Raw genomic sequence first — 14,363 nt, forward strand, 5'->3', positions numbered from 1 at the left:
GAACAAAAATAAACAAATCACCTGCAACCTTAAAAATAATAATAAATAAATAAAGAGCAAAAAGAGAGATTGAAAAGTACAAAACTGAATTTTATTCACACTAAATAACCAATAACCTCAGTACAGGACCACGACCATTTATTCATTCATCAAACAGTCGTCAGCAAGCTGCAGTGTGGCTGCATTCATGTATCCGTTTCATCAAACATAAACTGAGCACTTCAAAGACAAACAAAACGTGTGGAGAAGAGCAAAAACTTATTCCGGAATCTTATATCACCTATCTCTTTCAACAAGATATTTACGTCTGTTAAGAGAGAAACAATAATAAAAATGATCCCAGTAAATTCACAGTTGGGGAAGGGAAACGTAGAATCACAGGCAAAAGTATATGGAAAAGAAGACTCTTACAAAAATATACAAAAAGAAGTACTGGTTTTAAAACAACAAAAAAGAACTTACGTGTAGGCTAATGTTGCACTAAAGTGTTTCTTAATGTAGGTTTCCAAAACAGGATTAAAATGCTGAAATTTTCTATCAGCAATTAGTCCAATGATAAATACCTGTTAAATTAATATTTTCATTAGCAAAAGAAATGCAAACCATTTTGGAATCTTCAGCTGAATCACTTGCACCTCTGTGTGAGTCAACGAGCTATAACACTTTCGGACACAGGTTGGTCAGCCCCTTTACTTCTTCCCCTACAATTTACATTTGCCTAATTACAGTGTTACAGTGGAAGAAACTTTCTACCTCTCAATTCACCTGCTTTGATTGGGTTTACAACTGAAACCGCTTTCAGGGTTACTGTGATGGATCCCGCCCCAGCTTCAAAGGCTGCAACGTGAAAGCGTCCCGTAATATCTGCGCAGATGCAAAGTCAAGGTCTCTTACCAGAGCATCAAACACTAATGTATCAAAGGTCTCGCTCTCCGAGTTCTCCATCATGATGTTGAAGAGGGCATCCAAGGTGTCCTGGAGGAACTAGAGAGACACAAAAGGTCAGCAGACGAGGTAAATTCACCCCACTCTCCCCAGCCTAGAACAACTATCATCCTTGGCAATACTGCAAACACCCACCTTTCCCAAATGGCACCTACCAAGCTATAGACTTTGGGGATTTTTGTCAGTCATTAGATTCACGAGACAAAAATCTGAGATGAGTGAATTCAGAACAAAGACATGCCACCCTGAGTCAAGCAGAGGATGGGCAGCAGGGAGATGCCCTATAGCCCACCACCCACCCACCCATGAGACCTCTCCAACCCTTCTCCTGATTTGCATCAGGACAAAGAGCTCAACAGCAACCCTGGGAAGACCGAATCTGACTCATTCCGTACACTCTTGAGTGTGGGACCTGAGCCAGCAACTGGGCAGAAGCCATACAGGGACAAATTTCTAGTATAATAAAGGATCTTCTCCAGACACAGATGCCCAAGGACAGAAGAGGTGTGTGATTCTGAAACTGGGGTACAGAGCAGAGAGCCATGAGCTTAAGTTATTCAACAGTAATTTAGAAATTCCTTTTATGCTTACTATAATTCACCAAATAAATATTACAGCATAGAATGACAAAACATTACAAATTTAATTTAGAAAAAATTAGGAGACTTCAAAGTTATGTCACACTAGAACCTGGCTTTGAACCCTAACCCCATTCTCCCCTGAAAGAAGTATAAGATGAACTAAAAAAGACTACATTGGAAGTAATGAGTTCCCTGTTTATGGGGTAGTTCAAGACTAGGCAGAATGACACACAATGGACTACTGACCATAAAAGGGAATGAAGTATGGCTATATCATCTTTAGTCACTGGGATTAGTACATCGAAATCACAGTGAGGTATCACTTCACCCAGACTGAGGTGACTGTCATCAAAACGATGTACAATAGTTAAGTGTGGGAAAGGACGGAGAGAAATTAGAGCCCTTATACAGTGCTGGTAGAAATGTAAAATGACGCAATGGCTTTGGAAAACAGACTGACAATCCCTCAATGGGTTAAACGTAGATTTACCACGTAACGCAAACATTTCATTCCTGGGTATGTAACCAAAAGAATGGAAAACATACATCCACACAAAACCTTGTACACAAATATGCATAGCAGCTTTATTCATCATTGTCAAAATGTGTCCATCAGCTGATGAATGGATAAACAAACTGTGGCATATCCATACAATGGAATATTTATTATTCAGCCATAGAAAGGAATGAAGTTCTGATACATGCCACCACGTGCCTTGAAAGCATTACACTAAGCAAAAGAAAGCCAATCAAAAAAGGCCATATATTGTCTGATTCAATTTACATAAAATATCCGGGATAGTCAAATCCATAGAGAAAGCCGGTTGCAGGGAGAGTGGAAGTGACGGCCAACAGGTATGGGGTTTCTTTTTCCGGTGATGGAACTGTTCTGAAATGAGATAGTGTGGACAGGTGCACAATTCTGTGAATATACTGAAAACCACTGAATTGTACAAATGAAAAGGTGCTTTCAGGTATGTGAATTACATCTCAATCAAGTGGTTATTAAAAACAAAAGGAGTAAGTGAGACAGGCCCACAGCCGGGACAAAGGTGTAGCTGAGTGAGATCCCTGGACCAGATCTTCCTGGGCGGCTCAGCCCATGCACAGAACCTCAGGGGCCTTCATGTCCCCAGCAGAGGATCTCAAACGGTTCGACCCGCAGACAGAGGCCTGCTCCCCAACCAGCGCTCGCTCCCCACCCACCGTGAGCCGTGGAACCTTGCAAATCCAGCACCCCACAGCTCTTCTTCCTGAGGGAGGACGCGTTCCCAGACCTAGGAAGTGATCTGAGACGCGTCAGGCATAAAATCCTCATTCTATTCCACCATGCCACCTACCACCTAGTCTGTGCCAAGAAGTGTCACATGTAAATGGCACGGGAATGAAAGCAGCCGGACCAGGAGGCATTCTGGTCTGGACATCAGGGGCTCCGTCCACTCCGTAATTGTTTAAGCCTGCACCACCTCTCGTTACTTTTGTATCATTTCCCATCATTTCAGATTGTAAAAGCTTTGCGAAGGTCAAAACCTGACGCCGCCATCTGCTAACAGCCCAGTGTTCCTGCCAACAGACACACCAGTGTCCAGCGCCAAGCCCTGGCTTTTCACAGTTCATGGAAAGAGGTCTACCGCCCCACCCAGACAAATGGCACAGAAACAGGACAGCAGACAGCGGGGGCCCTGTGTATCTGGCCGTCGAGCCGCAGCAGTGCAGGGACACGAGTGTCCTGAAGGCAGTCCCTCACACAAGGCCACGAAAGGACTTCTTTTGACACCCACCCTCTCTCCAAGACCACCCACTGGAACAGCACAATCACCATTTTCATTTCCCACTAAAATGGGAAACTACACTTTTTACTAAATGAGCAAATACTTTTCTCAAGCAATGTCACTTTTACTAAACAAGCAAATACTTTGCTCAGTCTATCAAGCAATGTCATCTTTCCACTAAAAGTTATAAAGACACAGAAGGGAGGTCTTGAATAAATGGAATAAAACCCACAATCCATCAGTGTCCTTCAACAGAATGAAAGCAGCCCCATGCAGGCTGGGATTCCCTCTGTTCCTGGCTCCATTAACAGCCTGGTGGCCTTAGACGAGTCCATTCCCTGCTCCAGGCCTACAGGGTATTAGGATACGCTGTCAATGGGAAGGAATAAACAGGCAAAGCAAGTAAGGGCCGGACAGGACATCCAAGCCTGGGCGGTACCAGTGAACACAGGAAGGAGAGGGGGAGAGGTGAAAACCATCTCCAGGGATGAACAACAGGATTTGATAATAGATTAGATAAGAGGAACTGAGGGGGGCAATAAAACCAGATGGTTCTAGAATTTCCCTGGTCAGTGTGTCAATAGTTCAACATAAATACAAGTAATTCCTGATGTGATACAGGGACCGAAAAATGAAAGAGGACAAAATTTCATTAACTGTGGGTCTTTTAAAGTGATGTTAACTTATTCACCCAGTTTTCATCTGAATTAGGGAATTCATAGAACCCAGGGAAGTTTCAAATGCAGTTAATATTGTCCAAGCCAGTAGAAGAAGACAAGGGCCAGGAAAAGGTGATTAAAATTTGAAGATTAGTGAGGATATGTTTGAACAGTTATACAATGATTTTAGGAGAGCAGTGCCACCAAATTAATTTCTACTGAATTAACCACATTGCTGTTTAATTAAGGCCATTTTAAGTAATTAATTTTCACAGAGATAAGGTCGTCTCCCTCCGCAAGCACCTCTCACGGAGGATAAAGAACTGAGGCAGTGACACGGACCTGGCTGTGGGTACCTTGCTCACGGGCAGCCATGAGTGGTGGCCCAGCTTGTTGCACGCCAGCCAAGGTGGAGCCCAGTGGCCACGGAAATGCATTTCCTTACATACAGGGAGAAGTCACTGAGCACAGGAGTGGCAAGGAGAGCCTTTTACTGAAGAAAATATTGGAACCACCAACGATTACCAAATCGGAGCGCTCAAAGGGACCTCTGATCACTATGGTCCGACTGTCCTATCATAGATGAAGATTCAAGAGGGCACCTAGCATTCGCCAGGGCCTGCTCTGTGTGAGGCTAAGAAATCAATCCAAGACCACACGGGAGGAAAATGGCCAAGACAAGACTGAGTGCTGTGATCTTTCTGACACACCGCAAAGCTCTCCTCATCAATGACAGGGCTTCTAGGTGAGTTGAGAGCCAGGGTTGACAATCACGGGGGTGGTCATGACAGTGATAATGATAAATCCTGATACTACCAGACCACCTCCCACGGGCCAGTACCTCATTTAACCTCCACAGGGACCCTCTGAACAAGGCACTCTGGTTATGTCCATTTTACAGCAAGGGAAAGCAAGGTTTAAAGATGTCATTTAACCTGTGTCAGCCCCACAGTGAGGACCTGCTGGAAGAGGAAGCAGAACTCTAGACTTGGTTGATTCCAAAGCCTGTTTCCATCACAGTGAAGCCAGGCCGCCCTCCCCGGACCAGAGTCCAAGAAGGATTCTGTCGTCTTAGAGGCGTATGTCAACATTCCGAAGACTCTAGTTGTTAAAAGGCTTATGACCAGGCAGACCTCGCTTTATTGCAGTTGGCAGATATTGTGGTTTTTACCAATCAAAGATGTGTGGCAACCCTGGGTCCAGCACGTCTCTTGGAGCCATTTTTCCAACAGCATTTGCTCACTTTGTGTCTTTGTGTCACATTTTGATAATTCTTGCAATATTTCCAACTTCATTATTATTATGTTTGTGATGGTGATCTGCGATCAGTGATCTTTGATGTGACTGTTGATTATCACTCACTGAAGGCTCAGGTGATGGTTTAGCGTTTTTTAGCAAAAAATTATTTTTTAATTGGTTTTTTAATGGACATGGTTTTTTAATTTTGAGGGTTTTCTGTTTCTTTTGTTTAAACTTTTTTCTTTTTTTTTTTTTTTCCACTCACTGCGAGGCATGTAGGACCCTGGTTCCCCGACCAGAACCCGTGCCCCCTGCAATGGAAGCGCACAGTCCTAATCTCTGGACCGCCAGGGAATTCCCTTGTTTGTTTTTTGGTTGTTTTGTTTTTAATTGGAGTATAGCTGATTTACAATGTGTTAATTTCAGGTGTACGGCAAAGTGATTCAGTTGTACGTACATGTATCTATTCTTCTTCAGATTCTTTTCTTTTTTTTTAATTGTGAATAATATTTTATTTAGTCATTTTTGTTTACAACTAAAACTCTTGCAAGGAATTTGAGGGCATCCTCCTCTGTCATTTGCAGGACATGAAGGGCTCTGGACATTGTGAAAGTTTCCCTTTAAGTTACGATGGGAATCCAGAACAACGCTGTAGGGACCCCTGTCTGGGGTCTAGCTCGGAAAGCCAGATCCTTTTCCATTAAAGGTTATGACAAGATATTGAGTATGGTCCCCTGTGCTACGCAGTAGGTCCCTGTTGGCTATCTACTTTATATTGTACCTATTTTTTTCCACATGACGCTACTGCACACTCAGCAGACTACAGCAGAGTGTAAATGTAACTCTGATACTCACTGGGGAACCAAATCATTCGTGTGACTTGCTTTCCCGTGATGGTCTGGAACCGAGCCCGCAGTGTCTAGAGGCGTGCCTGTACCATCTTGGGAGGCAGAGCCTACACCTCTTCATATCCGTGAGGACAACAGAACAACCAGAACCAGCGTGGGAGCCACGTTACCTTCACCACTTCGCCACCATCCACCTTCATCAGCTGCCTCAGGTTCTGCTGCAGCAGGTTGGTGTTGGATCGCCACTTCAGCAGCCCCAGCAGGTCCACTGGAAACAGTAAACAAACATCAGTTCCTCACAGCAAGGACTCTGTCTCCCTCATTCACCCATCATGGGAGGTCCTCTACATAATTTTTTGAACAGATGAACCGAGCCTATTTGGAAACGTCCGCCACGTAAATATTTCATTACTTTCTAGCAACATCCTTGACACCCAGTGTGACTGGATTCATTACTTCCAACTACGTTTACCATGAAATGATTTCCACGTGGAAGCTTTCAAAAGGCATCTGGGGAGCCTACGGAAGAGGGACCGGCCTTCCGAACCCACAAGAAGGCAGATCAGAGCACAGAAGAAGGACCAGCCTTTCCAACCCACGAGAAGGCAGGTCAGAGGAGCAGCGGCCTGAGAGGCTGCTGGCCATTCAGTGCTGTCCTGGCAGCTCCTGCCAAGGGGTTTTCTCCTGTTCGAGAATAAGATTCTGAGTTTTTTAAGATAAAATAAGATAAAATAAATAACCAACACAAATTCAAGTACTGAGAATGCAAGGGGACAGTCCCCAAAGGAGACAGGAACCCTGGCCCCGGAGACCACTGCTGCACTGACCCTGCCACCTTTACCAAGTCCTGGCCCTTCCACAAGTTTTTGTATGTTTGTTTTCTAATAGAAAAATCACAAGTTGAACGTATTGGTTTTTGCAGACTAAATGTGGAAGACAATGTTGAGAAATGACTTTGTTTAAGGCATGAAAACAGAATCCAAAACATCTCTAGGAAAGGACGTTTTCATTTGAAGTCATATTAATATCCCATTACGTGAAAATACACAGTTAGCAAAGCACATCTAATTTACTGTTTATGCTCATCGGGAATGAATTTCTGCTACAGAAACTGTCTCCATAAAAAAAAACCCTAGTTAATACTGAAAAGAAAAATGTAATTTTGGCAATAGGTAGAATTTCAGTGAACACAGGACACCAGTTATCATTCAAGGATCAAACCACACAAAAGGCATACAGGTGATGAGCACCAAACACACATTCTCCATTTATATCACCTTACCCCCAGGTACAGCTGATGAAGGGAAGAGTTACAAACAGGAAAATGTGAAGGGGACAGCATCCTAGTGTCTTTAGAACGCGTAGAGAGTAGACTCAAACACCAGCCGGGCCACACCACCAAGATGTGACCTTGGACAAGTACCTTCACCTCAGTTTTCCTATCTGAACAATGGGTACAGTGTTGCCTGGGTCACAGGGTTGGTGCAAGACTTAAATGGCAAGACGTGGAGAAAGCACTTAGTGTGATGCCAGGCAGGAAGACCAACAGCAGTCACCCATCAAAGAGATGAACATTTTAGCCATTCATCATGAAGGTTAACATGTTTTAATTTCTAATTGAAGGTGAAGTCATGAGAAGGGCTACACCCTGCCCAGACACGCTCTCAGTCCCAGGGTTAATGGAGATTTCCACCTCATAAGAGTAACCAGCGACTTTTTGTGGGGTTTTTTTTTGTTTTATTTTTAAACAGCTTTTGCGAATGCTAGAAGCTACTGCTTATCTTTGGTATTTTGTTTGTTTGTTTGTTTGTTTATTTATTTTTGGCTGCATTAGGTCTTCATTGCTGTGTGCGGGCTTTCTCTAGTTGCAGCAAGCAGGGGCTACTCATCGTTGCAGTGCGCAGGCTTCTCATGGCGGTGACTGCTCTTGTTGTGGAGCACGGGCTCTAGGCACGCGGCTTCAGTAGTTGTGGCATGCGGGCTCAGTAGTTGTGGCTCTCGGGCTCTAGAGCGCAGGCTCAGTAGTTGTGGCGCACGGGCTTAGTTGCTCCGTGGCATGTGGGATCTTCCCGGACCAGGGACTGAACCCGTGTCCCCTGCATTGGCAGGCGGATTCTTAACCACTGCGCCACCAGGGAAGTCCACCAGCGTTTTTTTAATGGAGGTGAGTTAATACTCTGGATCCCATTCATGCAAAGTTAGTGGCACTTTGGATTAGAGGGAGGCTGAGGTTTACCTCTGTGTTGTACTTTTGAGAAAAGATACAGCTGGGCAAATTAGCAGTGGACAAACACCTTTGAGGAGGGGGAGCTTGCTCAGCCCCCTCTGCCCTCTCTGTCCCCTCTCATTCCCAGGGAGCCACCGCAGTTTGGCTCGTAATAATTCTCTGCCTCATGACTTCTCTCTCTCTAATTACATAGTAAGCTGATGGAGGAGAGGAACCACGTCTCCTACTTCTTTTTATATCCCCCAAAGCATCCAGCATAATGCTGAGAACAGAGATGTTTAATAGAAACCTCGATGAATAATTCAGCCACCACTTTTCCCTAAGTAATGGAACTTCGCAGTAACAAATCACGGTTTCAGAAAAATGACTCCCTCAAATGAGAATCTGGGACTCGATGCCAGATGCCAGTTGGGGCAGCCCCATCTTGCACACACCTGACACGCCACCATCCAGAAAAGAGGCACTGTTGGCTGGTGTGAAATGAACAACGAAAGATGTGCCCCCCTCACGCTTAGTGACCTGCATCACATCGGAATTTCCTGGTTGCCTGGCAACAACCACTGGCGAGACCAGGGTGCTGTGCCCCTCGGTCCCAAAGAGGGGATTACCCTGTGTCTGGTGAGATTCGAAGAGCTTAAAGGTGAGAGGAGGTGGGACACATCTCCCCGGGAAATTACTGTGACTTAATACCTTGAGAATGTCCTAGTTCACAGTCGTCTTCTCCAGGGATATGTGGGTTAAGAAGGATTCTGTGCGTGGGCCTCACAACCTAACCGCTGTTCAACACACTGTTTTAATGGGGAAAATATATTCAAGTTCCAAATAACAACTTCCAAACGTGCTTTTGGAATATGACCCATTTCTAAGAAGGCGGCTTCCCACACAGTGAGATGGCCAGACACAGCAGAAGCTTCAGTGCCCCATTGGAGAGGCGGCCCTCAGTTAAAGGAAGCCCTAGAAGGAGTAGCCAGCCGTCAGGCTAGTGGACTATCAGGGCCGTATCCAGAGGGTAACATCTGACCTACGGGGTCCTCATTTCTATAACCCAGTCTCAAACCAGCACCCGCCTTGCTGACAGCATGTTCCCTGGGCACTAAACGTGCAAACTCCCTGCGCATAATCGACCCCTCCCCATGCGTGCAGGGAACCCAGTGCCCCAGGGAAGGGTTTCCATCTGCTAATGGAGGTTACTACAGCAGGCGGTGAAAGTCTATCAGGACCCGCACTCTCCACTGCCACACAGGGCCTTCCAGATGACGGGGTTACTTCTGTCCTGTGATCAGCCTGTTAAAGTCCAAATGATGACTGTCCCCTGAGCCCATCCGAGACCACTGCCAAGCTTTACGGACAACCCCCGGGAACACGATTCCCGACAGCAACCGACATTAATGATCAATATCCATATCAGTGGCTGAGAGGAAAAAAAAAATTGGGTTTTCAAGCTGACTTTCAAGAGAGCGTAAAGCTACTCTGCACGGCTGTGAGACCGTCACATTTGGGGAACTCGATTTTTCAATGGAAGATCTGTGCAGAGGACCCTCTGCCTCGACCAGACAGCGTGCTCTGAATCAGGAGCGCCCCCGGCCGGACAGCCATGCCTCGGGGAGGCTGCAAGCCCGTGGGAACAAAGCCGAGCAGCCCGGCCCGCAGCGTGCGGACGCTGGGCACCATCTGATGCTGCGTTAAGGCCGCACTTCGGTGTGAGTGCATCAGCAAGGGGCGCCTTGTCTCGCTGTCAGGGGGACTAGAAATGCCATCAACACCAACTTGTAAAACTAAAGGTAACTGGTAATTTTCGCAACGCACAGACGAGAGAGGGGAAGACCCAGGGAGGATAGGGGCCTCGCCCCCTGGAGCTCCCGCAGCCCTCAGACAGCCCTCAGAGGCAGGCATTATAGCCAGGGTACAGATGAGGAAAATGAGCTCAGAGACCCTAGCTCGACGTCATTCCCGGGGTTATCAGCACAGGGCCAAGGCTCAAGTTCAGGGCTTTGGTCTGACTCCAAATTGTGTGCATTTCTCCCTTCCCTTGGCCAGAAAGCTTTTTTTTTTTTTTTTTTTTAAAGTAAATCCATTGCTTTCTCTCTCTTTGAGGTTCATCCTTAGCATAAAATCAGAATGTGAGTTTTAAAGCAGAACAATGTCACCCTCTCCCTCTCTCCTTGTCCGTCAGCATCCACAGGGGCCATTACGGAGGGAAGGTATGACTGACTCGCCGGCAGGGTTCAGGGACCTAAGGAAGCCTCCTCCGCTCAGCAGGGAGCCCGAGAAAGATGGGGTTGAAGGAGAAAAACTCCAGGGGTGAACCCGTTTCTGGCCCCAAGCTCACCATTCTGGGTCAGCTTGGTGGAGCACACGAGAGTTGAGATCTGGAAGGAGTCTTTGCTGATCGTGCAGCTCCCAAGACTCTGCATGCTCTTGCCCGTCGCCGAGTGGCCCTTCTCCTCTAACTCGGCTTTGGTGGACGGCAGGCTCAAGTACGTGCCGGCGTCTTCCAGCTTCTTCGCTTCAGCCTGTGGGTTTGAGGATGCAACAGGTCAAATGCAACTGACAATCCCGTGCAATATTTTCTACCCCTTAGGCTCCTTAATCCTTTTGACCATCATGATATTTGCTCTTTATCATTTGCTAAACTGCTATTTTATTTTTTTTAACTTTTTATTTTATATTGGAGTATCGTTGATTAACAATGTCGTCTTAGTTTCAGGTGGACAGCAAAGTGATTGAGTTATACATATACATGTGTCTATTCTTTTTCAAATTCTTTTCCCCACTAGGTCGTTACATAATTTTGAGCAGAGTTCCCTGTGCTAAACTGCTTATTTTAATGATTTCCCTTATTCCTGTAGATGAATTCACATTCACACAGAGGATTTTTTTAAACAGCACTTAATGTGCTATTGTGTATCAGCTTCTCTCCTTAGGGACAGCTGGTCATCTGAAATGTTCATTTACCTCATTAAATGCTGTTACATAGCAGTGTTCTCACAAAGATGGGAAATGTCAGCTCAGGCCAGGAAGCCCAAAAAGACTTGCAACAGCCAATATTAGCAACACTGCACCAACAGAAGAGCGTACCTTATAGACAATAAGATCATGTTCCCCGTCTCTCAGGGTGGTCCCATCATAGCGCATCAGCTTTACAAAAGCGAGTGCGAATATTTTCTCGGATTTATCCTTAGCTGCAACAGAAATTAATAATCATTTTCTACTGCCATCACGACACAAAGAACATCATAAAATGCTACAAGGGCTGCCTTTCTGAAAAAAATTACAAAACTCTTCTGACAGATGTTAAAGTAAACATAAACAGAGATATAGACAACGTTCACTTATCATAAAGGCATCAGCTGTGCTCAAACTAATCTGTAAATTCAAAGCAATTACAATCAAAATCTCATGGGAGAGCTTCCTTGTGGAACTTGAAAACTAATTCTACAGTAAAGGACCAACAGTAGGAGGATGGTTTTGAAAAGGAACGTGGAGGAAAGCCTGCAATACTAAAACCCAACAGTAACTGGAAAGTGGTAACAATGAAGACGGTGGGTTTTTAACACAGGGATTCACAGACCAGTGGGAACAAACAGGGCATGAAAACACAGGCCATTGCAAGTGACCACTGGAAGGCGCAGACCCTTCAGAGTGTCAGCAGGGACAAACAAAACGGATGCTCACCTCACACCCTCCACAAAAGTAAGTCACAGGTGGACTGAACACCCTACTGTGAAATGGTCTCTTTGGCAAGAAAGTCCTTCCCCCAGAATTTGCATGTGAGACTCATTCCCTCACTTCTTTCAAGTTTCTGCCAAAGTATCACCTGCTCTGAAGTGACCAGCCTGCCCAGAAAAGCAAACGCCTACCCTGGTCACACTCCTGCCACTCGACTGATTGTTCCTCCCAGTCGCTATGGGCTGAACTGTTATGTTTTGTCTTGTTCAACAAAACTCTTATGCTGAAGCCTAACCGCCCCCCCCCCCATGTGGCTGTATTGGAGAAAAGGCCTATAAGGAGGTTCTTAAGGTTAAAAGGTCATAAAGGTGAGGCTCTGACCCTATAAAATGGGTGCCCTTATAAGAAGGGGAACAGACACCACAGTGGTCCCTCTCCGTGTGAGCTCACAGCGAGAAGGCGGCCGTCTGCAACCTGGGAGAGGGTCCTCACCTGAACCTGACCATGCTGGTACCCTGATCTCGGACTTGCAGCCTCCAGAACTGTGAGAAAGTACATCTCTGTTGTTTAAGGCACGCAGTCTATGGTATCTTGTTATGGCTGCCCAAGCAGATTAAGACAACAGATTACCAAGAGATTACCAAGAGATTACTACCAGATTACCAAGAGATTACCAAGCCTGTAGGGTGTCTGTGCCTGAGAAAGGGCCAGGGGAGGGGGGAGACTACGTGGTGTTTACTGTTAGTTTCATCCACTGGGCTTTTCCATGCAAAAGACGTTGTGGATTTTTTCACTGCTATTTCCCCAGTGCATGAAATAGCGCCTGCTATATGTTAGGTACTCAAATATTTGTTCTAGATGGGGAGATGCCAACAAACAAGTCCTTTCAGGGACTTCCATGGTGGTCCAGTGGGTAAGACTCCGTGCTCCCAATGGGGGGCCCAGGTTCAATCCCCGGTTGGGGAACTAGATCCCGCATGCATGTCGCAACTAAGAGTTTCCATGCCACATCTAAGGAGCTGGTGAGCCGCAACTAAGACCTGGTGCAGCCAAAATAAAAAAGCAATTTTTTTTAAAGTCCTTTCAGATAACAAAGAAAACAAAAATTGGTGGCTTGTTAAAGCGTGATGATGGGAACAGGGACCACCCAGCTGGATGGTTGGAAAAGGTCTCTCTGAGAAGGTGGATGACGTAGGAGCCAAGATGTAAACCCTCCAGGAAAAGAGATGGCCAAATACGGAAGCCCTAAAGTGGGACCGGCCTGCCTTGCTTGGAGACTGGAAGCCAGTGTGGCTGGTGAGTGGTAGGCAGTGAGAGCTCCAAGGTGAGCAGGTGCCAGATCAGGAAGAGACATGAGGAGTCTGGACTGAAAAAATGGATTTGTGATGAATTTTTCAAGATGCAAGCTGAACACAGCACGGAAACACAGAGTTTCAGGGCTAGAAAATACCTTTAAAACTATAGATCCCAGATTCTCTTTTTGGAGATGAAAGGACAGAGGTTGAAGAACATACATCTGCCCACCTTGAGTCAGGGGCTCAAAATATTTGCTATAGGACTTCACTGCCTGAGATACCATGTTTCATTAGTCTTTGCGTTCCTGGTGTCCATCGGGATCTGGCACACATTAGGTGCTCAATAAATGCTAGCTAATTAGCTGGGTGAATGATTGACCAACCAAAGCTAAAGGGAGGGATAAAAGCAAAAAATATGTACTTCTAGGAATTGAAAGAATAACTTTGTGAAAGGGTTCTTAAAAACATAAAACTCAGTGTTCAGTTGAGAAGGAACCTGAACCTGACCCTTGGGCTGACATGAAAAAAATTAAAACACATCTCTCGGAAAGCAGCTGCAGTTCAGGACATGTGACCATATCTGCCAACAGAAGGCTTCCCCTGACCCTACTCTTAAGTAGCACACAATTTAAAAGCGCACCTTTTATTAATACTCTGCATCTTCACATAGGGAATGGACTGCATTTGTTATATCCTCAATAGCAGCCATTATGAGGCAGAAAACAAATTTACAAAACACCAGGGGCCACAGAAGAAAGTCACATGGCCCAGAGGGCGGGCAGCGCTGGCCGACCCAACCAGCCCCCTACAAACAAGGGAAACTCAGCTCCTGGCAGGCCGGTCCCAGAAGCCACTCATCTGCCCGCATCCACGTAAAACATCGATCGGCTGATGCGTTTGGAACGGCTACCAAGTTGCAGAAGAGCATTAGACGTTCACACCAGCGCCAAACTTCCCAACCCCAAGGACAGACCGCAGTACGAGAAATCCCCTCACTTTCTTCCACTAGGGGTAAAGAGCGCGCGTTTTGCCTGGGGCGGCGGAGAGGGCGTGCAGTGTGGCCTTCCTCCCATTTCTGACCCAGAGCATCTGCAGACGAGGCCGCAGCAGGGGCCCCGGTGGCCCCCA

General features: G+C 46.0%; 1 protein-coding gene across 3 annotated transcripts in view; it reads right to left on the minus strand.

Moving 5' to 3' along the window:
* Positions 1–14,363, minus strand: part of DOCK1 (dedicator of cytokinesis 1) — a 527,932-nt gene that overhangs the window by 411,091 nt on the left and 102,478 nt on the right. For all 3 annotated transcript variants that reach the window (XM_059900693.1, XM_059900694.1, XM_059900695.1), the window contains exons 17-21: positions 11,350–11,453; positions 10,601–10,784; positions 6,215–6,312; positions 895–984; positions 463–563 (exon numbers count right to left, since the gene is read on the minus strand). In XM_059900693.1, coding sequence (XP_059756676.1) covers positions 463–563; positions 895–984; positions 6,215–6,312; positions 10,601–10,784; positions 11,350–11,453 — 577 coding nt within the window. The remainder of the gene's footprint in view (positions 1–462; positions 564–894; positions 985–6,214; positions 6,313–10,600; positions 10,785–11,349; positions 11,454–14,363) is intronic.

Source organism: Balaenoptera ricei, chromosome 16 (assembly GCF_028023285.1).
Source record: "Balaenoptera ricei isolate mBalRic1 chromosome 16, mBalRic1.hap2, whole genome shotgun sequence".
Lineage (NCBI taxonomy): Eukaryota > Metazoa > Chordata > Mammalia > Artiodactyla > Balaenopteridae > Balaenoptera > Balaenoptera ricei.